The 23476-nt window shown below is 40.8% G+C and overlaps 1 protein-coding gene across 2 annotated transcripts in view; it reads left to right on the forward strand.

The window, feature by feature from the left end:
- Positions 1 to 13160: 13160 nt before the first annotated feature.
- The window catches only part of GPC3 (glypican 3), a 329376-nt gene continuing 319060 nt past the window's right edge, over positions 13161 to 23476 (forward strand). For both annotated transcript variants that reach the window (XM_069943175.1, XM_069943176.1), the window contains exon 1: positions 13161 to 13441. In XM_069943175.1, coding sequence (XP_069799276.1) covers positions 13294 to 13441 — 148 coding nt within the window. In that variant the 5' untranslated portion in view covers positions 13161 to 13293. The remainder of the gene's footprint in view (positions 13442 to 23476) is intronic.

A 23476-nucleotide genomic window follows, 5' to 3' on the forward strand; every position in this document is an offset into this window, starting at 1 on the left:
TCTCCCCATGCCTCTTCAGTGCCGGATCACTGCTCTGGGACCCCCACTGGGCTCGAGGATCTCGAGGGTTGATTGGCTGGCTGCTCACTGCTGCAGTCATTGATTGGCTGAGCAGCCAGTCCATCAGCTAGAAACACACAAAAAAAATGCAACAGCCCGCCACTAATGGCAAAATACAGGACCAATACAGATATGAAAATCACCAAAAGCAGCCCCTTAATTGCTAAAAAAACCTCTCCATAAAAACCCACAATAAGGTGGCCTCATGCTCGGGGTGGACCCTACACTGAACTTTGGCCTCTCCATGGCATATAATAAGCTTATGCTCTGGGCATGCAGAATCCAACTAATACTGGCAAAAATAACCACCTGGGGGACAGGCATTTCCCCCCCCGAGTCATGGCGTCATCACAACTCGGGAGAAAATGACTTCCGGCGGGGGTCCGAGGGAGAGGTTAGTAAGGTCTGGTTATTATGTTCCGCCCCGCCTTTATAACGAAAAAGTACTTGGCCGGACTTCTCCTCTAACAAATTATCAGCCAAGTATTGTTCATACAGTATTTTGTAACAAATACACAGTACAACTTCTGCTATTAGGAATACTCAATACAACTTTGTTTCTTTAATAGAAAGCATACTTTAAGATGTAATTATAAAATCTTAATGACCTGCTATTACCACTAAGGGGTCCACTGTGTATTTACTTACATAGGACTCCTACTCAAGTGAATAAAACCAGGAACATCTAGATGTTTTCCAGAAGGTTAAAGGGGACCTGTCACCTCGACTGCCAGAGTGAAGGCCGCCCGACCCCCCGCTGGAGCCCCTTATACTTACCCCTTCCTCAAGGTCCTGGACCTTGTCCCGCCGCGAGAAATCCCTGTTGGATGCTGTGCGCGTGCTCACCAGAGATGAGTCCGACGCCTATAGACTGCTCCAGGGGCTCCAGCGGGGGTCGGGCGCCCCAGTCACCCCAGCAGCCGGGGTGACAAGTCTCCTTTAAATCTGATGGGCCATCCTATGGACAGGAAATTAGACCAGTTGGTTTCCAACCACTTGCACACCCGGCCGCCCCACCAATCAATTGAATAAAACTAATATTTGGTAAGTAGTAGATCCTGACACAACCACTACTAAATATAGCATTAAAAGGGATTCCCATCTGAAGAAAATATACTCTATTCATAGAATAGGGACAAAATTGTCCTTTGAATTAAACAGGGACACCACTCGTGCACAGCCAGAGCCCCATTCTTTCTCTATGTGGCCATTGAACATTGCTAAGTAGCACTAGCTATGCACATATGGTGCACTCCATTAGACCCCAGTCTTGGGATCATTGTAGATTTTTCTGCTTTACCTGACAAGGGGCATGACTTCCCAAGATAGGGGTGGGGGCATTGCGTTAATGTGATAAAGAAGTGGAATTATAATTGTCTGGTGTAAAAAAAAAAAAATACTGCACATAAATATATCAATTGCCAATTTTCAAACATTACTGAATAATATGTGACTTTATCCATCTATTGTGGTATATTATGTAGGTAACCTCTGCTGCATACATACCAGGTTTAGTGGAAACACAATATCCACCCACCAGCGCTCCTTTTAACCTCGTGTTCCTCTCTAGAATCCTTGACAGATGTTAATGATAAGTGAAACATGTTTTATTGATTCGCTTCTGTTCTGTTTGGAGGTAGTCATCAAATATATATGACAGATCTTCCATTAGAAACACCTTAAAATCCATATTTATTAACTAAGATTTCACTAAGAGAAATAATTTGGTGCACATACCGATCAGGGTCTTACACATCCTGATTATCTATTCAATAAGATAGATTGGATGTAATGTATATTATAAAACCGTGATTCTACCGGTGGACTATAACAGAGAATAATGGGACATGGTTAGGGATATGGTTTGTTTGGTGGCAAAGATGAAAAAAAGATGTTTCCAATTCTAGATATGTAAAACCCAAATAAGTCCCTTACCTGATTTAAGCTATGTTAACACTGTCAGCAACTTACCTGACCACGCTCCAGCGTCGTCTGGCCCGGCTGGAGCGCAGCGCCGCCCTCCTCGGCCGGGCTGGGTGACGTCATGGAGACCCGACGGCGTCCCTAGTAACCAAGGGAGCCGCGGGTCTCGCGTTAGTAAGCGTCACCCGGCCGAGCAGCTGAGTGCTGTTGTACTCAGGCTGAGTGACGGATCTCTCTGCCACTCAGCCTGCAGTGCACCAGCTGCTATGTGGCTGGATTCAGGAGGCCGGGCTCCTGATCCAGTATAAAGTGTTGTAAATGCCAGTTGCAAGTCGCTGGCTATTAGTTTACCTGATCCCAGCTCCCCCTGTCCTTTTCCCGCGTATCCCATCCTAATTCCTTCTGCCTGACTACTCGTGTTCTGATCTCCGCCTGACCTCCGACGATCCCTTGTGTTACCGACTTTGTACTGCGTTGCCTGTGTGGTTTGACCCGGCTTGTTTTACGATTCTTTATTGTGTTTTGTCTGTCCGTGCTGTTCTGTGTTTCACTTATGCAGTGTAGGGAACGCCTTCGTGGTTGTCCGCGACCGTTTAGGGTCGACCGAGGCAATTAGGCAGGGTCAGTGGTGGGTTCAGATTCAGGGCCCACTGTCTCTGTATTGTCTGTTCTAGCCTGCCCTGACAAACACGCTGTTAAATAACGTCCGCCATTTAAATTTGAAATAACAGACGTTGTTTTCAGTCTTTAAAGGGTAACTATCAGCAAGTTAGACAAATCTAACCTGCTGATAGCTCCCTATGGTGCACGGAACGCTGAGGAGGAAGGTATGTGTGTTTCTTACATTCCTCCTCGGCGCCGTTACTGCTCTTTTAGTCGGGGTAAACTCCGCTCTGGAGCACCGTAAGGAGCACAGCCGTATCATCCGGCCCGTCCCCTTCATTGATTATGATTAAAAGGGGCGGGCTGAATAATGCGGCAATGCTCCTTACGGTGCTTCCGAGTGGAGTTTACCTCGACTAACAGGTCTGGCGCTGAAGAGAAAGGTAAGACACATACCCTCCTCCTCATCGTCCCCCGCTCTATAGGGGGGATGAATCTAACCTGCTGATAGATCCTCTTTAATAATTTCCATTGAAGTTTGTGTCATTAATTTGCGGCTGTTGAGTGAACAACTGACGATATTTTACATTCACACAGATTTTTCCCGTCTTTCAATTAAATTCAATGGATCTTCTAAACCTGAGCCATCATCAACCTGAACTAGAATAATGTACCAATGACCGTCATTGTAATGATGGCCACCAGAGTATGTTACACAACGGCCGTTATTTGATACTCAAAATATCGGCAGTGGTTTTCAGTATCAAATAATGGCTATTGAAAATCATTCCGTGATCATAGCCTTGTACTGTAATATGTAACAGACATCTAAGCCCTTCTTAATGTGGTGTTCAGAGACAACCCTTTTAAAATGCATATACTTTCAGCACCCCAAGACATCAGGTGCCACAGACTTCCCGCTGCAGTGGCCACTGGAAGGAAGAATGTAGTAAGACATGTCAGTGATTTAGATATATGGCCATTGATATTAAGGCCCATATACACATTAGTAACAAAAGAACCCAATGATTTTGATGAAGTCAGCCAGTCATATGTAAGGGAGATAAGATGCCTCCCAAGCTGTTTGGCAGCGACTTACCTTCCCGCTCACCATTCAGAATGCACGATTGCTCAACTGATCCGAATGTTCATATAAATGGGGTAAACAGCAGTGAAAGCTGTCAGCCCTTCTGATTTATGGAGGAGGGTGCCTCCTCCATCCATATAGACCATATGAACAAAGGTTGTCTTCATGAGAAGAGGCATAACATGAATGATGTTTTCAATCAACATAAGTGGCATAAAGGCTTGAGGGTAACAGCTCACACTTGGTGGGATATTATTCTTTAACAGGTGCATAACAACAGTTTAAACTATTAACCCTTTAAAGACAGAGCCAATTTTGATTTTTGCACTTCTGTTTTTTTTTCCCCTTCTTGTGCTTAAAAGTCCATAGCACTTGCATGTTTTCACCTAGAACCCCACATCAGCCCTTATTTTTTGCGCAACTAATTGTACTTTGCAATGACAGGCTGAATTTTTTCATAAAGGACACTGCGAAACCAGAAAAAAAAAAAAGTGTGGCAAAATTGAAAAAACCAAACAAAACGCATTTTGTTAATTTAGGGGGTATTTGTTTTTACGCCGTTCGCCCTGGGGTAAAACTGTCTTGTTATATATGTTCCCCAAGTCTTTACGATTACAACCATATGTAACATGTATAACTTTTATTTTATCTGATGGCCTGTAAAAAATTCAAACCATTGTTAACAAAAATATGTTCCTTAAAATCGCTCCATTCCCAGGCTTATAGCGCTTTTATCCTTTTGTCTATGGGGCTTTGTGAGATGTCATTTTTTTGCATCATGATGTGTTCTTTCTATCGGTACCTTAAATGCGCATATGCGACTTTTTGATCGCTTTTTCTTACAATTTTTCTGGATTTGATGCGACCAAAAATGCACAATTTTGCACCTTGGGATTTTTTTTTTACGCTTACGCTGTTTACCGTGCGAGATCAGGAATGTGATTAATTAATAGTTTGGACAATTACACACGCGGCGATACCAAACATGTTTATTTATTTATTTTTATTTATAACATGGGAAAAGGGAGGTGATTCAAACTTTTACTAGGGCAGTTTTTTTGTCATTAATAATAACACTATATATTTTTTTTTTTTTACACATATACTAGAAGCCCTCTTGGGATTAAAGTTATTCCCCCTGGGGTTAGGGTTATTCCCCCTGGGGGACTTCTAGTATAAGTACACTGATCTCTCATTGAGATCTATGCTGTATAGTTATACAGCATAGATCAAGGAGATAGGCACTGGATTGATTCTGGCTGCTGGAGCTGAAAGCAATCCAGTGCTGAGCCGGGATCAGCGTCATTACGGCGCTGACTCAGGCCGGTGAGAGATGTGTGGATCCACCCCACTAGACACCAGGGATCGGGCTGCATAAAGGATTCAGATGCAGCTGTCAACTTTGACAGCTGCATCTGAATTCTTAATTAGCGAGCACGGGGACCGTGGCGGTTCAAAGCGGGGTCGCAGCGCTGCCCCGCTCTGAACTTCCCGAGGAGGCCGCAGGGCGTAAATATACGCCCACGGTCGTTAAGGGGTTAAAGGGGTTGTCCAGTGAAAATCTTTTTCTTGTAAATCAACAGGTTTCAGAAAGTTATATAGATTTGTAATTTACTTCTATTTAAAGATCTAAAGTCTTCCAGTACTTATAAGCTGCTTTATGTCCTGCAGGAAGTGGTGTAATCTTTCCAGTCTGACACAGTGCTCTCTGCTGCCACCTCTGTCCATGTCAGGAACTGTCCAGAACAGTAGCAAATCCCCATAGAAAACCTGTACTGCTTTGGACAGTTCCTGACATAAGCAGAGGTGGCAGCAGAGAGCACTGTGTCAGACTGAAAAGAAAACACCACCTCCTGCAGGACACACAGCCGCTGATAAGTAAGCTTTTTATTTAGAAGATTTTTTAATAGACGTAAATTACATAGCACATACCAAGTGCAGCAGGAACGTGTATGCACGATCCTGACACTGAAGGGGTTTGATGTGTGTGGGACCGCTGCAAAGAGAGCGGTCCCGCACACATCAGTGTGACGCAGCTGCATCTCATTAACCCCTTAAACGCTGCGATCTATAGCCATCGCGGCGTTTAAGATACTCAATTACAGAACAAGCATCTGTCACTAAGTGATCGATATGGCTGCGGGGGTCCCAATCGCATGTACCAATGGGCGGGGGTAAGCCTCTTACCTCCATCCTGTTGGTTCGGCGATCTGTACATAGAGTCTGCATACATCGCCAATAACACTGATCTATGCTATGCTATGGCATAGCATAGATCAGTATATGCAATCTAATGATTACATGTTTTACAGTGAAAAAATGTATTAAAAAAACCCTTATACCCCCGCCCCCAAAAAAGTTTAATATACCCCCTTGCCCATTATAAAAATAATAATATTTAAAAAAATAAAATAAATAAACATATTATATATTGTAGCGTCCGGAATTGTCAGTTCTATTAAGATATTACATTATTGTTCCCGCACGGTGAATGGCATAAACTAAAAAAAAAAAAAAAAACACACCAGGATTGCTGATTTTTTAAAATTATATATCAGAGAAAAATGAATAAAAAGCGATCAAAATTTTTTCTGTTACACCAATATGATACTAATAGAGATGAGTGAACCGGGTTAGGGCTTGAGTCCATCCGAACCCGAACTTTCGGCACTTAATTAGCTGGGGCTGCTGAAGTTGGATAAAGCTCTAAGGTTGTCTGGAAAACATGGATACAGCCAATGACTATATCCATGTTTTCCACATAGCCTTAGGGCTTTATCCAACTTCAGCAGCCACCGCTAATCAAATGCCGAAAGTTCGGGTTCAGATGGACTCAAGCATGCTCCAGGTTCGCTCCTCTCTAGATATTAATAAAAACTAGAGATCATGACTCAAAATATGACACCCCAACCAGCCCTGTAGGTGGAAACATAAAAGCGCTATGGCTCTTAGAAGGCAGGAAGGAACATTGCATTAATATGACCCGAACTTTTGTGCATCAAAGGGCTCTGTCTTGAAGGGGTTAACAACGATGGATGCAAATTACAATCATGAACATTATTTGCTCCCATCATTATCAACAGTGCATCCTGAAAATGTCCCATAAATGCTGAGGAACCTCTAAATAAGGACACTTTACTGATACCTGACTATCCCTTTAAGTGTTTACTTACTCACCCGGGTAGTTAGGGACACCACTGACTATTACTTTACAAACAATTTCTCTGTGGACGGAACATTCTGTGCATATACTTTGTATTAAAATGGACAAAACCTAATAAATTTGCCTGACATTGACAACCCTCTCTGAGAATGAAGTCGGCTTGGCTATCAGCTGTTTCCAGTTGGAGAGGTTATGGCCAGCCGTATATTTCCCCTGAAAATGCAATATTATATGACAGCCATTCCTAGACAACTCCTTCCAGCTTTATGATTTATATAAAGGTGCTTTCACATACATATATTTGTGCAGCATTTTTCCTGGTCAAATAACCCTACTCTCAGTATGATGCTTCTTGGCATTTTTTTATAGGCTTCATTATGAATAAATAAATAAAAAAATACATATTAAAACATGTATTTTTGCACAGTTTAAAAAAAAACAAAAACTAAATTATGCTGGAAAAAACTAACAAAAAACTATACTATGCAATTTCTGTAACTCCTATAGATGTTAATGGGTATTACGGAAATTGTGTAGCTTGTAGTTCTAAACTGTTTACACAACTTAATTTAAAGGGGTTGTCCAGCGAAAATCTTTTTCTTTTAAATCAACTGGTGTCAGAAATTTATATAGATTTGTAATTTACTTCTATTAAAAAATCTCAAATCTTCCCATACTTATTAGCTACTAAATGTCCTGCAGGGCTGTAGACTCCGCTATGCAGACCATGTCTCTCCTCCACTCACACTCCCACCCAGTACAGGGAGCTCTTACACCAAAACGCTCTTAAACCAAGTTACTCTTAAATCAAGGTACCATTGTATTTTAGTAATGAGGAAATCACTGGTGAAAGTCCTCTAGTAAGAATATAAATTTTTTTTAATGTTAAATCAAATATAATAATAAAAAAACCCTCAAATAATAAAATGAAATATATTACTTGTACAAAATGAATTGTTACATAAAACAAACAATCAAACAAAAAAAATACTTGTTTGGTATTGCCACGTAACCTGGCTATATAATAACATTAGTGTTTGACAGGGTGGAGTGGGAATTCCTGTGGTTTGCTCTTGATAGAATGGGCCTAGGGGGGAGGTTTCTGGGATGGATAAAGACCTTATATAATTCTCCTGTAGCTAGAATTATTTTGAATGGATCGTCTTCTTCTGACTTTCCTCTTACTAGGGGGACGAGGCAGGGGTGTCCTCTATCCCCATTGCTGTTTGCCTTATACGTGGAGCCGTTAGCAGCCTGGGCTAGACAGTATCAGGGTTATGAGGGCTTCGGCAAGGAAGATGCTTTCTCCAAAATATTAGTATACGCAGATGATATCCTGATGTTTATTAGACAGCCGGAGAAGGTGATTCCTGGGATTATTGAGAATCTAGAACAAATAGGTCACTTATCGGGTCTTAGTATCAATTGGGAGAAATCCTGTCTCCTCCCCTTGGATGAGGAGATAGCTTTCCCCATTGGGCAGTTAAAAATTCTCAAGCCTTCAGACCATATGGAGTATCTTGGCATTAAGGTCACAAAAGAGGCCTCTGATTTTATGAGTAACAACTTGATTCCTTTTGCTAGTAAGTTGGCGCAAAGAATCAAGACCTGGAAAAGCCTCCCGATTTCCATGGCTGATAGAACATTGGTGGTAAAAATGGTTGTCCTTCCCCAGCTTCTGTTCTTCTTCATGGCTTCCCCCATCTGGATCAGCTCCACATGGTTAAAAAAAATCGAATGTATGTTAGGGGATCTGATATGGGGACGAAAGAGGGTTCGAATAAAGTATTCAGTCTTTGCTGCACCTAAAAATAAAGGAGGGTTTGCTCTTCCTAATTTGCGTTTGTACTTTATTGCTTCTCATTTTGCAAATATCACAAAGGGGGTGAAGATTACTGTGTATGAGTTACTGTTAGATAGAAGTATGTTTTAGAATTGGTAGGAGCTTTTGGAATCGGGAACGCTCGGTCAAGGTCACTTTAAGAACTCGTCACTGTGTTTGTTAATTCACAAGGTTTGGAATGCGACTAAACATTGGTGTGAGATAGAGAGTAATTTAAATTTCACTCCGATTTGGCACAATTATCACTTCCCTGAATTTGGTAAAATTTGTAACAGGGCTTTCTGGAAAAATAGAGGTGTTTCTATAGTCGAGCAGCTGTTTTTTGACGGTAGTTTACTCCCCTTCCAGGAGCTTAAAAATACTTATAATTTGATGGATAAGCACTTATTTTTTTATAATCAACTATTGCATGCTAGGGAGAAATCCCTTAATGATAAGTTATTCTTGGTTTTTCTTCACCGTTGTTTCAAGCACTGTTAGATCTTGATATGAATAAGAAAAGGGTGTCGTTTGTGTATAAAATTTTGATCAATATACGAACTCTGGTGAGGAGTGATGTGAGCTTATCCAGATGGGGTAAAATGATGGGCCAGTTAGAAGCACAGCAGTGGGAATGTATTTTGGGGAACATGGATGAAGTTTCCCTCAATGAAGCTCATAAATTAACCCAGTTCCGTCATATTCATTTGGGTTATTATTCTCCCATGCAGTTGTTTAAAATGGGGATTAGGGACAAATCTACCTGTCCTAGATGCGGCTCTAATGAAGCTGATCTGATTCATATGTTTTGGTTATGCACCCCGATATATAAATACTGGTGTGAAATTTTCGACGAAATAGACATAAAACTTAACTGTCTAACCGCTAGAAACCCTTCTGTAGCTATCTTGGGCGACACAACAACAATAAAGGAGAACCGATATCTGATAATTAAGCTCCTGTTTTATGCACGTCTGAAAATTTTAAACCATTGGTTTTCTCCTGAGGCCCCCTCTAAAATTGAATGGCTAAATTATGTACATACTATTAAGATTTATGAGATGAGAAGGTGTGGTTCCAAACCAAAAAAGAAGGAATTGCAAAGTTTGCTAAGAAATGGAGAAAGTGGTAATAAGGATCTATTTAAATTTTTTTTTTTTCTTCTTCCTTTCGTGCTCTCCTCTCTCAGGGTGGGTAGGGTGGGTCGGGGTATGAGGGGTTAAGGGAATATATATTAAGAAACGGGGGGGATTGGGAGTTTGATTATGCTAAAATGAATTTATGATTGTCATCGCATCTTGACTCCCTCCCCTATCATCTTGTTTTTTTTTGTATGGAATCATGTTAGTGCTATTTCTTGTTATTGTTTTATAATCGAAAATTAAAGAAATAAAGACAGAAGAAAAAAAAATATATAATAATAAAAAACCCTCAAATAATAAAATGAAATATATTACTTGTACAAAATGAATTGTTACATAAAACAAACAAACAAACAAAAAAAATAAATACTTGTTTGGTATTGCCACGTTTGTAACCTGGCTATATAATAACATTAGCTATACAGCATGGTGCTTAAAATAAAATAATAAAAAAAAATGCTGGAATTAATCCTCCTCTGAAAAAAAGGCATCAAAAAGTAATATGAAACCAAAATGTTATCAAGAAAAACTACACCCAGCTCTGTCAAGAGAAAAATAAGAGAGCTATAAATGTGGTGCCATATTTAATTTTTTTTTTTAGAATTTTTCTTCTATTGTGCCAATGTAGTAAAAATGTAATTGTAATTGTATTGTCCCAGAGAATAAATGTATAATGTTATTATATCCTGTTAATAACAATCACCTCTCATGTAAAGCCGCGTCTTGCATCTATTGTATATATCCTTATGATATTCTATCTGTTATCGATCTATCTTATATCTGTCATCTATCTATCTATCTCTATGTATCTATCTATCTATCTATCTCTATCTATCTATCTATCTATCTATCTATCTATCTATCTATCTATCTATCTCTATCTATCTATCTCCTATCTATCTATCTATCTCCTATCTATCTATCTATCTATCTATCTATCTATCTATCTATCTATCTCCTATCTATCTATCTATCTATCTATCTATCTATTTATCTATGTACTTCTCATCTGGTGCTTGCCTGCCTCCTCCTATTAGCGGCAGCCTCAGCTGTGTTATATATGACATGCCTTGCAGCAGAAGTCACCCCTTCCAGCACATTGTGGCCCTTCTTGTGCTCCGCAGGCATGAATAATAAATCAGACTACCTCAGTCCCCTGAAGGTGATATGTGGACTATGTTATAGGGTTGTTAATGTGAATCATTTAACTCATTCTGTGTAAGTAAAGTCCACATAGGGATACAGGGAGGTCAATTGATTCCAAATGGAACAATCACATCAGAAAATACCATAGAGGATTTTTTTTCCCTGCCAGATCAGCAATCTGCCAGCTACTATATAATGCTAATGTTCAGAGGTGAGAGCATGTTCTATGGACACAACGTAATGTGTGACTGTGCCGGAAGAGATATGTCCACCTTTGTGGAGACAGAGCTGTGAAAGGGTTGTCTCACAAAGCTAAATAGGTCTAAATTGAAGCATTATGTGAAATGACACATATTTCTGGTGTAAGAAAGTTATAGATTTGTAATTTACTTCTGTTTTAAAAATCTCAAGTTTTCCAGTATTTATCAGCTGCTGTATGTCCTGCATGAAGTGGTGTGTTCTCTCCAGTCTGACACAGTGCTCTCTGCTGCCACCTCTGTCTATGTCAGGAACTGTCCAGAACAGGAGAGGTTTTCTATGGGGATTTGTTATTGCTCTGGGCAGTTCCTAACAGAGGTCAGACTGGAAAGAATACACACTACTTCCTGCAGAACATACAGCAGCTGATAATTACTGGAAGACTTGGCATTTTTAAATGGAAGTAATTTACTTCTGTATGAAAGTAATTGAATCTGTATAGCTTTTGAATGTCAGTTGATTTGAAAGATGACTTTTTGTGCTGGAGTACCCCTTTAAAACAGCACATGTGTTCTCCCTTACAAATCCGTATGTGGCCTCCGGAGATTGAACCTTTTTTTCTCCAGGCGGAGGCAATGCCCTCTTGTCCTTTGAGGGGGTTTTACCTGGAACATCTTTTCCCCATATTTCTTGTAGGGGCCATTTATATATTTAATTCTATTAATCATATCTCCCCTTAAACGTCTCTTCTCCAGACTAAACAGATTTAATTCTTTTAATCTCTCCTCATAGCTAAGATGCTCCATTCCCCTTATTAGTTTAGTTGCCCGTCTTTGTACCCTCTCCAGCTCTAGAACGTCCTTTTTATGAATCGGGTTCCAAAACTGGACGGCATACTCCAGATGAGGCCGCACCAAAGCTTTATAAAGCGGTAATATTATATCCCTGTCCCGAGAGTCCATGCTTGCTACAATACATGACAATATCCTGCTGGCCGTTGCGGCCGTTAATCACTTGGTGTAATAGCTCCTGTTAAACGACAACATGCATGAGGTCTGCTGATCCTTATCTTTCATGTTGAACATGTTGAAAAAAACTAGAGCAATAGCCACGGTCTCCTGGCTGTTGCACCGTGTAACAGGAGCGGCGTCGGCGGCAGACCACTGCTATCTCCCATAGCCCCCCCCGCTCTTACCTGCTCGCTGTTGGCACGTGTAATAATGCCAGGAGTGAGCGGGGAACAAGGCGAAAGCGAGCGCTGGTCTGACAGGTTGGCTCTTACTTACTTACATGGAACGGCCGGTGTCTTACGCCATGTGAACATGGCCTTAGGAATATAGTCAGAGGAGTGCAGAAATGCAGTCAAAGGAGGTGTGAGGGTGGATGGATAGATAGATAGATAGATAGATAGATAGATAGATAGATAGATAGATAGATAGATAGATAGATAGAAAGATAGATAAATAGATAGATAGGAGTCAGATGGATATTTAATGGGTGGGTGGATAGACAGATAATAGGACCAGTACATAGTAAACATAGATATTGGTTGGTTAGATAGATAGATAGATAGATAGATAGATAGATAGATAAAATACATACCTGATTGGTAACTTCTTTGCAAAAAGTGCAAGCAGAAAAAGATGGCTGAATACATAGAAGACAGAAGGAGAGCTAGATTAGCATTGGATGGATAGATAGAAAGCAGGAAAGGTATGGGATAGTACTGATAGTACAGACATAGCACTGGATTTTGTTCACATCCTTCTATGTTGTGTTACAGTAAGCTCTAATAATATAGTCATACTGCCATGTCGTACTCACTATCCACCAGCAGGTGGCGCTTATACCGTACAGTACATAAGTCAGCTGCGCTGAAACCTAAAATCTCACAGCCGGAGCTGATTTCACCTAGGGCAGGAGTGGCAGTGCTGCCCTCCTCTCCTTCTCCTCCTCCTCACTGTGTGGGACCTGCTGCCAGTGTACTCTCAAATTATTGCAAACAAGCATCACATGCTGGCAGGATCTCCTTCCCTTCTGTCTGGAGCCCGGGCTGTTTCCTGCACCTGTAATACCAGCCAGGTGCCCTGGCATGCATTGAAGTGTCAGCAGGATCCTAGCGGGCACTGTGCTGACTGAGAGAGGACACATGGCAGCCCGGGAGCTCTGCATGGCTGTGCTGACGGCGTGGGTAGCTATGGTGGCAGCTAAGGGGCATCTGAACTGCAAGGAAGTCCGTGCCAGTTTCCACACTCTGCAGCCTGGGGTGAGATGGGTGCCAGAGTCACCTGTGTCAGGTAAGCTTCCCTCCTGCCCACCCTGACCTGCACCATACACTATAGCTGCTATATGGCACAGGGCATGCTTGCACTTATGGTGCAACCAATCATAAAAAAAGTCACATGTTGCCTCATTTCCTATTTAGTAATTTATACCAGGTTTTACATGAAGAGTAAGATATGGTTGTATTAAAGTTTTCTTTTTCAGTATTTTGTTCTGCATAATTGATTTCCTTTCTGTTTAAGCTAATTTATAACGCAATTGAGAATTGCAGTAAAATCTTCTATATAACATTCCGGTTAATAGACTGTACGGATTTTACTGTACGCATAAGTGTCAAGGAAGCATGGAGAACAAGCGTAAAAGTTTATCTGCTGATCAATCTCATTGCAAAGTCACTTTCAGAGTAGTAAGGCGACTTGGGGTGATTTATGTAAAATTTTCTAGTATGCAGAATTGCGTATTGCTGTGGACTTACATCTATCTACCTCTTATCCTCATACATTTAGTACATTGAAGCATAGTTTAGTTTTTTAACAGGTTGGTATACTTACCTCCAAGCTCCTGTGGTGCTCAGCAATACATCATCTAATACAATACAATAACTTACTGGGCATTAAAGTGATACAATGTATTTGCAGAGGTGTTCCACAAAAGTAAACTTTTTCACACGCATCATGTTTCACTGCGTTTTAATGAGCATTTTTTGTTGCTTTTTTTCTGCAGCCAGATGTTACATTAAAGTCTATAGTGCAGTGTGATACGCACTACATACTGTGCATTTTGTTTTTGGGGGTGCTTTTTTTCTTTGCAAAATGCAGCATGATCTGCCTATAGCATTTTACAATAAAAATGCTGACAAGAATGCTATAAAACAAACAAAAAAAAAACATAAAAAGTGTGTGTGGAGGATGTTTTATACAGTGTTTTTCTCCATATTCCTTGTTGGGATGTATTCACACAGTGCAGCTGGGGAAAAAAGTTAGAATTAAATACAAAATTGAACGTTTCATGGTATGGTAATTGGCCACCTGGACAGATTTAGTGGTTATCCCAAGACTAATAGTGCGTTTAAACAGAGAGATTCATCTGATTTGAAGCCAAAGCCAGGAACGTTCTATAAATAGAGAACAGGTCATAGAGTAAAGACTGAGATTTCTTATCTTTTAAAAACCATTCCTGGCTTTGGCTTCCAAAATCTGTCAGATAAATCTCTCTGTGTAAGCGCACCATAAGACTAATCTCCTATTCACAAAATAGATGATAGGTATGTGATCGGTGGAGGGTTTTACTGCTGGGATCCCCAACATTCGTGAGAGATTGGTCCCTTTTACCCTTGTGTGAATGGAGTGGCGGTCAAGCAGATACGCTGCCATTCCATTGTATAAGGTTATGTTCAAAATTAACACCTGAAGCAAGATCCATAGCCAAAAAACTGACTGTTTTTTTTTTCTTTTTTGATTGGGGTGTATTTTGGGCCATAAAATACATCCCAAATTGTTTTCTAAAATGCGGTCATATTTTAGCACATAAACAATTAAGGACCCAATGTTCAAAGGTCGAGACAAAGTTTAATAAAAATATATCCAGGATGCATGATGAAAGAAAAAAGTCTATACTCCCCCTTCCTAACTTCCCTTCAGTCTCTGTTATCCGTGTGCCTGGTTTCTGCTGCACTCTACTTCCTGGTGATGAGGTCAGCCTGAGACATTGCTGCTTAGCCAATCACTGGCTGAGGTGTGACACTATTGTGGCCAATAGCACCAAGAGGTGCAGCACAGTGAAGATAACGGATGCTGTAGGGAAGCGAGGAAGGTAAGTACAGACTTTTTTTTTTAATTATACATACAAAGCATAGATATGTAAAGAAACTTCTTTTTCTGGATACATTTTACATCTGTAACAAAAAAAGTTTGGGCACTAGGGAAGGTTTTTCCATTGAGTTCTATTTGGCCCATTATATAGATCATAACTCGGCAAAAAAAAAAAAAAACATAGCAGTCGAACCTGCCTGGATCTCTGGATAGGCAACAATTTTCTATCTTAGACATTCCCTATAATGGTTTCTCTGAAAAATAATGCAAATAAATCATTATATTTGATTGAACTAAATTATCATGGAGAAAACAAAGAAACCCTACAAACAACCTTGACTAATTTATTTTTCCAGCTGTACGCTGCTTTTATTTTAGGATATGAGGAAAAAAAAAAGACACTATCTGAATGTATCAATGACATTGTGAATAGTGATGAGCGAATACAGTTCGATCGAATAGATATTCGATCGAATAGTAAGGTATTCGATCTATCGAATATTATCGAATAGTTCGCCGAATATTCGAAAAATATTCGATAAGCGTTCAAATCCCCCAGCTTCCGGTTTTTACCTCCAAGTGGTCGAATAGATGTTTTTCAATAATCGAATACTTGTTCCAATAGACTTTAATGGGATCGAATATTCGATCAAATATTTGGGAGATATTCGTACGAATATTGAATATTCGAATATTTCACTATTCGCTCATCACTAATTGTGAATATTACAGACAGAACAATAAAATGTAACAATAATGCAAAGCCAAAACCTTTCTCATTGTGTTCTTTGTGTTTCTCATACATCTTTATATGATATTAACCATCGGGGGATCACCTGCCCTCCTCACTAGGATAACATTTTACTAGACTGGGTCAGCTCCATGATAGGTCTATGTTGTTAGGCTCACCATATAATTTACCGCTTCACAGTTACACCTTTACGACTTGTCTCATTGTCTGTTCTCACGGTTCCTGTTATACAGTCCTGTTATACAGTTATACAGAGCTGCCTCACAAAGTTGGTTTCCATAAAATATATTACTTAACTTTTTCTTAGTACAAAGATTAAGAATACATAGATAAAAATTTTTCTTTTAACAAAAAAATGTGATTTTGTGTAACCCAGCACCAAAGGATAAAGACAAAGGGGATGAGAAGAATGCCCTATAGACTATATATTTGACTTTTCATTCCTTAATTAAATGTATGAAAACAAGCTAAATATAGTGTCTAATGATATGGCAGGTATCCCATGATGAGCAATAAGAGAAGATCAGCGAGAAGGCCAGGATACCTGGCTTATACCTTATTACTGGATGGTGTCTGCTGTGCAGAATAATAAAGTATATAATACAGGGTTGGATCAAGGTTAGTGAAGACACCTGGAAAAATCAACTCCAGTGCCCTCCACTTTTTTATGTTTTCTTATAGAGACAGTAGAGACACTTAGGTACAAAGTTAGACTGATGCAGCTCAATTATAAAATATTACAAGCATTGGCACAATTACATCAGCATTACCATGCAGTACCCTAAAAATGGGGGTTGAAGATAAGGGAGTATTCACAACACCTATTGGCAAAGTGAATGAACAGAGGGGAAATGTAAATGATAGGAATTTTGGTGTGACCGCCCTTTAAAGGGGACCTATTAGCAGGTTAGACAAATTTAACCTGCTGATAGCCCCCTAATGTGCACAGGGCACCGAGGAGGAAGGTGTGTCCCTTACCTTCCTCCTCAGCGCTGTTCCTGTGCAGTTAGTAGTTGAATCCACAGCCTGGAGCACCGTTAGGAACACTGCCCCGCCCCCATCTTGTCAATCCAACCCGCCTGCTCCATTGATTATCATTGGAAGGATCTGGCCGGCTTGGCGCAATGGGCAGTGCTCCTAACAGTGCTCCAGGCCATGGATTCAACTACTAACTGCACATGAACGGTGCCGAGGAGGAAGGTAAGAGACATACCTTTCTTCTTGGTGCCCTGTGCACACACTGCCATGCGGCGCCCCGTGCGTACACTGCCATAACGTCCGATAATCGTTTCATGTAAAAGGGCCTTTACAAACAGAAAATTTGCAGCCAATCAGTTGCCTTAATGATGGGAGGTGTATTACTTTACAGCATTTTTTCCACATCTGCCTAAGGCTAGGTTCACGCTGGGTTTTCATTGTCCATTTAACAGATCCATTTTAAAATGTACAGATTTTTTTTTTCTTGTGTACGTTAAAAAAACAAACATTCGTTTCGATCCATTTTTTAAAATAATGTAAATCAATGGATCCTGGCAGATCCTTTTTTTTTCCATACGGACATGTTAAAATGGAGTGTATACCTAGCCTATAATAGTACTGCATATGTTATGATACTGTTAAAAAGATTTTATGATGTACAGCACGGCGTGACATCGGTGATATGATTCATTAGACTACCTATGCTTGGTCTGTGTTTTATATATATATGTAGACTACGCCTTTGTGCTCTGCAAATCAAAAGTATACAAAAAAAGACACACTTAGGGAAGCTGGACCTTTTGAATTACCACTTGCCAATGGACAGTCGATAGAACTTATGTTTTCTTTAGAGTTCTAGTTTATTGTGATATAGTAAAGCACACAGGTGCAACGCATTTCGCAAACCTAGTGTACATCATCTTCCAGCCTTCTTAGGTGTGGATCATGTGTCATTGTTTTGCATATCGATGAGCAACCACCGAGGTTTGGGAGAGGACCGAAAGGCTGCAGCATTCTGTCTGTTGTGTTCATCAATGGAACCTTGCCAGAAATCCCAGCAAATATTACATCTAATAGCTCAACATGTGCATAAAATGGTTCATTGACCAGTGCTGCGGAATAGAACAATTACAGAATTGTGTGGTCATTGTGCTTAATACCTGATGTGGCATTTGCATCACATTAAAAATAAAATTACTGTGCATTCCATTACATTGTGTCATATAAAAAAAACACGATACAGGTTTTACATGGGAGAAGGTGACATGAGCTGGGATGAGTGAGTGACAAGTGGTCGATCCCTTCTAATATTAGATATATTACATTATAAAAGTACAGATTGATCTTTACCCTTGTACTGTCCTCTGTTGTTACCCTTAGGGAAGGAGATTTTAGCCGGTTTGGATAGGTCCTTAGTGTCCACCACAGCAAATTATTCTGAGACAATTCCCCACAGCGATACAGAGAATGTCTACAGTATGTCCAAAATAAGTAGGTCCTAGGAGACCGTCAGTTCATATAGGGTTGTTGCCTGTGGGGTTTTATGGGCCTTGTTGTGGTAATAAATTTTGGTCGTGTTTGTTAGTATTGTTATTGTTGATGTTCTGATGATTGAACCAGAACATTTGCTATAATGGAAGAGCTGAGTTATGCCTCCTCAATAGTAATCTCAATGCTATAGAATGGAGATGTATGTCTGTGCCTTACTATGGGTTTTGTTTATTTGCATGTAAACATGTTGTTTTGCATGCGGAGAACATTCAGATTTTCTACGTCCCCAACAATACTGCCCCAAACCCCACTCCAATAGACTTCAATGAGAATAGGAGTAACATGCTAAAAAGACACAAGTCACTTTTCTTTGGAGTGGTTCAATGCTGAAGCTCCCATTGAAGTCACTGAGAGCTTAGGGCAGACTTCCAGTGCATTGCCTGTGGCTTGGAGGGAGCGCATCTTGTGCCCGTATGAACATATTGTTAGGACCCTATGACATGGCCCGATCTGGAGGAGCAAGTGAGCACCGACCTTTCAGGTCAGCACTCGCTGTCTCCTCATTCCTCTCTACCGGTTGGCACTATTACACATGACGACCACCATCGGGTAAGAAGCTGCAGGAGGGGCTCCTCGGGCGATCTGTAGATCATTAGGGTTGGTTCATACTGAGGAATTCTCGCGGATAATGTCCACGGAATTCCACAGTATGTCCGCGCGCCTTTCCGCCGGATCCATAGACACCATTCTATGGGTGGCATGTCACTTCTTTTGGCGGCTAGCGGAATACGCCGGCCCATAGAATGGTGTCTATGGAGCCGGCGGAAAGGCGCGCGCTCATGCATGAGCTAATGTGGAGGAGCAAGTGAGTGCTGACCTGCCATAGGAGATAGTGGCGGTCAGCTGCCGCTCCTATTACACGGAGTGATGGCCAGCATGATAGGCAGAAGGATAAGACAGCATTATAGACTGATGCATTTCTAGCTACTATAACACTTACTCGTCATTCGTCATTTTTTCTTTTTTCCATTATGCCTTGCTACATGCTACCTATTATATGTTCTTACAGTAGATATGTATTGATACATTACTTTATTTTGTTTACTATAGCATTAAGACTCTTCTTTTCGAGCATAGATTCTGGAACAACCATGTAGTCTATCTTTATTCTCATACTGGTTTATTACAGTTTCTGCCATGAGGACGGAATCTATGTCACTCTGTACTCTGTAGTAATCTCCGAGATACTACAAATTGTTTGATATTTCTTCAATAAAGTTCTTTGGTTCCTATTTTGGCGAGCCGGGACCCATGGGAGAATCTTCTAGACTGCTGGTGGCTCAGGCTAATCCTGGCTATAGTATATCGAGGACAGAACACTGCAGTTTATTAAGGACATTGGCTGTTTCTTTTGATTTTAATCGTATAAGTTTATAAAAAGGAAATAACACTTTCAGACACGGATCTGTATCATCCCCCCACTAGCTATAGAGTACCAGGAGAAATCAACTATTTTTGTCTGTACAGCAGAGTCTTGCCGGGGGCCTTTTCCACTCATTCAGCCAATGAAAAGTTGATTTTTGATCAGGGGATAAAATTATGATTTTGTTATTGTGACGATAAGCTATATAAGAAATTAATGGCTCTTGAACCGGAACCTCTGGAGACGCCCGTCATATCCTTACTGTCTTCTCAGATGAAGGAAGAGGAGTGTACCTGGTTTATATAGTCTACACCAGCAGTATCATTAGTCCTAGACACAGAAGCATGTCACTTCTGGGTGTCTGTTAGTTCCTAAATGGGCTCCCCAGAGATTCTCCCCCTGTGTTACACAGATTTCACAACAAGGCCTACGGCAAGAAAGACAGCCTACTGCAGGCTGCATATTCAGGCTATTAGCAACAGCTGGCGGAATGGTAGAAGGTTTGCACTACAGATCCTGTATAGACTATGTTCATAATATGTTGAAATGTTTGGTTTACTAAGGGGGGAACCTGTAGAGTAGGGGTAGGGAACCTTGGCTCTCCAGCAGTTCATTGTTTTCATGGATCTCCAATCCCTTCCGTTTAAAATAGGACTCGGAACAGAAGAACAGCACAAATTCCCACATAGGAATCAATGAGATCTGTGTTTTTCATGGATGTACACGGATGGGACTTTCGCGTTCACCCATGAAGAACATGGATGTGATGTAATCAGTGTAATTTAAAATGCTTTAAACAGATCCGTGAAAGACACGGACACAGATGCAAAAGGGATGTTAACACGGACGGTTTTGCATGGATCAGGTAGTTAGCGGTCTACAGTCATGGACCAGGAAAAACACGGAACGTGTGAATGCAGCCTTAGGCTATGTTCACACTATGTTTAACAGCGTTCATTGCATAGCAATGGAGGCTGTTAAACTGCTGACCAACAGGCTGCATTGAGGACGTTCCAGCAGCCAATAACTCTGTATCAGCTGCAGGAATATTCTTTTTTTAACATCAACTTGCGGGCATTGTCTGGTTGTGCCCGTAAATCAATTAGCCATTCACTTCAATGTAAGGTGCGGCCGCTGCCGCACATTACATTGTGTCAACAGATATTATTTCCGGACGTTATTTATTGAACAGCGTCCAGAAATAATAGGCAGGTCCATTATTTTAACGGGCGTGTGTGAACACAGCGGGCGGCATTGCATTGTCTTCAAAGCAATGCTATTCCTGCAGTAAAGAACGGACGCTGAATCCATTCATTGCAATCAGCGTCCTTTCTTTACAGAATAACAACGTTGTTTGAACATAGCCTAACTGTATAATGGTTTTTAAATAGTATTTAAATGATCTTTAATAGTTTTTAATATAGTAATATATATATATATATATATATATATAGGTTTTTAATATAGTATAAGAAAACACAATAGAAATATAGCACAAAGTGTCATTACCATACTCCTTTATACGTGCATATGTCTTTAAGATTATAGCAGTATCACAGGAAATTTTCAGCATCGGTCCACCAAAAAAATGAACATTTATGTGCCGTTTGCGTGTTTTGGTTATTTAGAAAGCCCGGTGTCATTTTCACTGTAGCAGCCGCATCTCTATTTCTTAAACAATCTTGTTCGACCAGGTTGTCTCATAAAGAGAAGCCCCTTACCGTCTGTACATATAACACATGGATGTGCTAGTTCCATCAGTAAGGGGGAGGGGGTGGTAAGCACTGGTACAGAACAGCTCTTCATTATGTGACATAGATGGGGAGCACAAATTGCAAGTAATCCAGCTTCAGCATGGGTATTGTTAATATTCTTATTGTAGCATGTTGAAGAGCCGGCGCAGCAGGCCCATAAAAATGAATGATTCATGTCGGACAGTATACTGTCTTTACTCATACACACCTCCCCCCCATGACAGCTTGTTATATGGTGGGTTGCAAGATTGTGAGAATAACTTGGTTCATCCACAATACTTTGGTGAATAAGTATAGTTTACTTCTAGAGTTTTACTTATCCCATATTGCATGGGGGTGGAGTAGGTGTACCATTGGGGGCCCAACCCCCTATCTTGAGAACAGGGACCCCAGTCTCTCTCAAGAATGGAGTGATGGGTCACTTATGAGGAACACTGCTCCATTTATTTTTTATAGTAGCTGCCAGAAACAGCTGAATATTGTATTCGTCTGTTTCTGAGGTTCCACAAAGAATGAATGAGTGGCAGCTGGTATGCATGACCTGCTGTTGTATTCTAACAGGACACTGGGGTTCCCTTTCTCTTAGCTGGTTATCCCCTATTCTGTAGATATTCAGCAGATTGCTCCATTCGGATTCTTAGAAGATTTGTCAGGACTGGGGAGGTAGGGACAAGACACGATAGTGAGCCCTAAGGCTGAGCCCACCCACTGTCCCAACCTACTTGCCTCAAACGGCCCTAGGTAGCTGCGGACAACCACGAAGGCGGTCCCCCCTGCTCTAGAATAGGTGTTACACAGAACGAGACAGACGAACAAACACAAAGGAAAGTTGACAAAGTCCAAAACATAACGGGAAATGCGGTTCAAAGTCAGCAAACAATCGACTAGTCAGAGGTCAGGCAGGAGGTCAAGCAAGCATAGGGATAAGGAACGGGGATAACAGGAATAGACAGGGGGATTAGTGTATGAACCTTAATAGCCAGCGCTGTAAGACTGGCGCAACTTTCTTTTATGAGGATCAAGAGCCCAGTCTGGATCCCCTTTGGGCCGGCACTCTGATCCTCCAGGTTGAAGACAGGCCGAGAAAAACGTCAATCAAACAGACTTGCTCAGGTGCAGCAATCAAGGCTAGCAGAGTGAAGTGTAACTCTTGCATTGCCGGAAGCTGAAAAGCAATCGGGTGTGTCACACAAAAGCAAAAAAACAGGCCTAGTTCACACCAGGCTACTGCACATTCCTGACAAGATTGTTATAAAATAGATACATATATATTGTTATTTTTTCTGTGTATTTCTTTGTATTTATCTTTTTCAATTAAGTAAATGTTGGTGAAAACAGCGCCTGGCACATTGACTTTTGGGCAATCTCTGCCGGGCTTTCCAAGTCTCATACACTTCCATGGTCAGAACAAGGAGTGGAGGAGATACGGCTGGGAAGTGGGTGACACAGCTGCATTTCTCTCTGCCCAGGTATATGTCCTGATCTCAGTGGGTCTCAACACTGAGTCCCACTGTGATCAATAACAAAGATGATGACATAACAAAGAACATCGTTCCTTGTTCCCGTTTCTGCAGTAAAGCCTTTTTTGAATTTTTTGCTAAAAAACTGGGTGCTATTGGACTTCCTTTCCTTCATGCCTGATGACAAAATGTCATTTTGATGACACTAAGATTGGCGTATAAAATACCATTCTCAATAAATTTCCCTCTATTTCTATTCATTTAGCTATTGTATCTAAACCTATTTATTCTTACAAACTTGAAATCCACCATAAAACACGGCTATATGTCCTAACAGGTCATATAGACAGGGGTTGTTGTGGTATAACCTCCCCTTTAAAG

The sequence above is a fragment of the Dendropsophus ebraccatus genome, chromosome 10 (genome assembly GCF_027789765.1).
Source record: "Dendropsophus ebraccatus isolate aDenEbr1 chromosome 10, aDenEbr1.pat, whole genome shotgun sequence".
Classification (NCBI taxonomy): domain Eukaryota; kingdom Metazoa; phylum Chordata; class Amphibia; order Anura; family Hylidae; genus Dendropsophus; species Dendropsophus ebraccatus.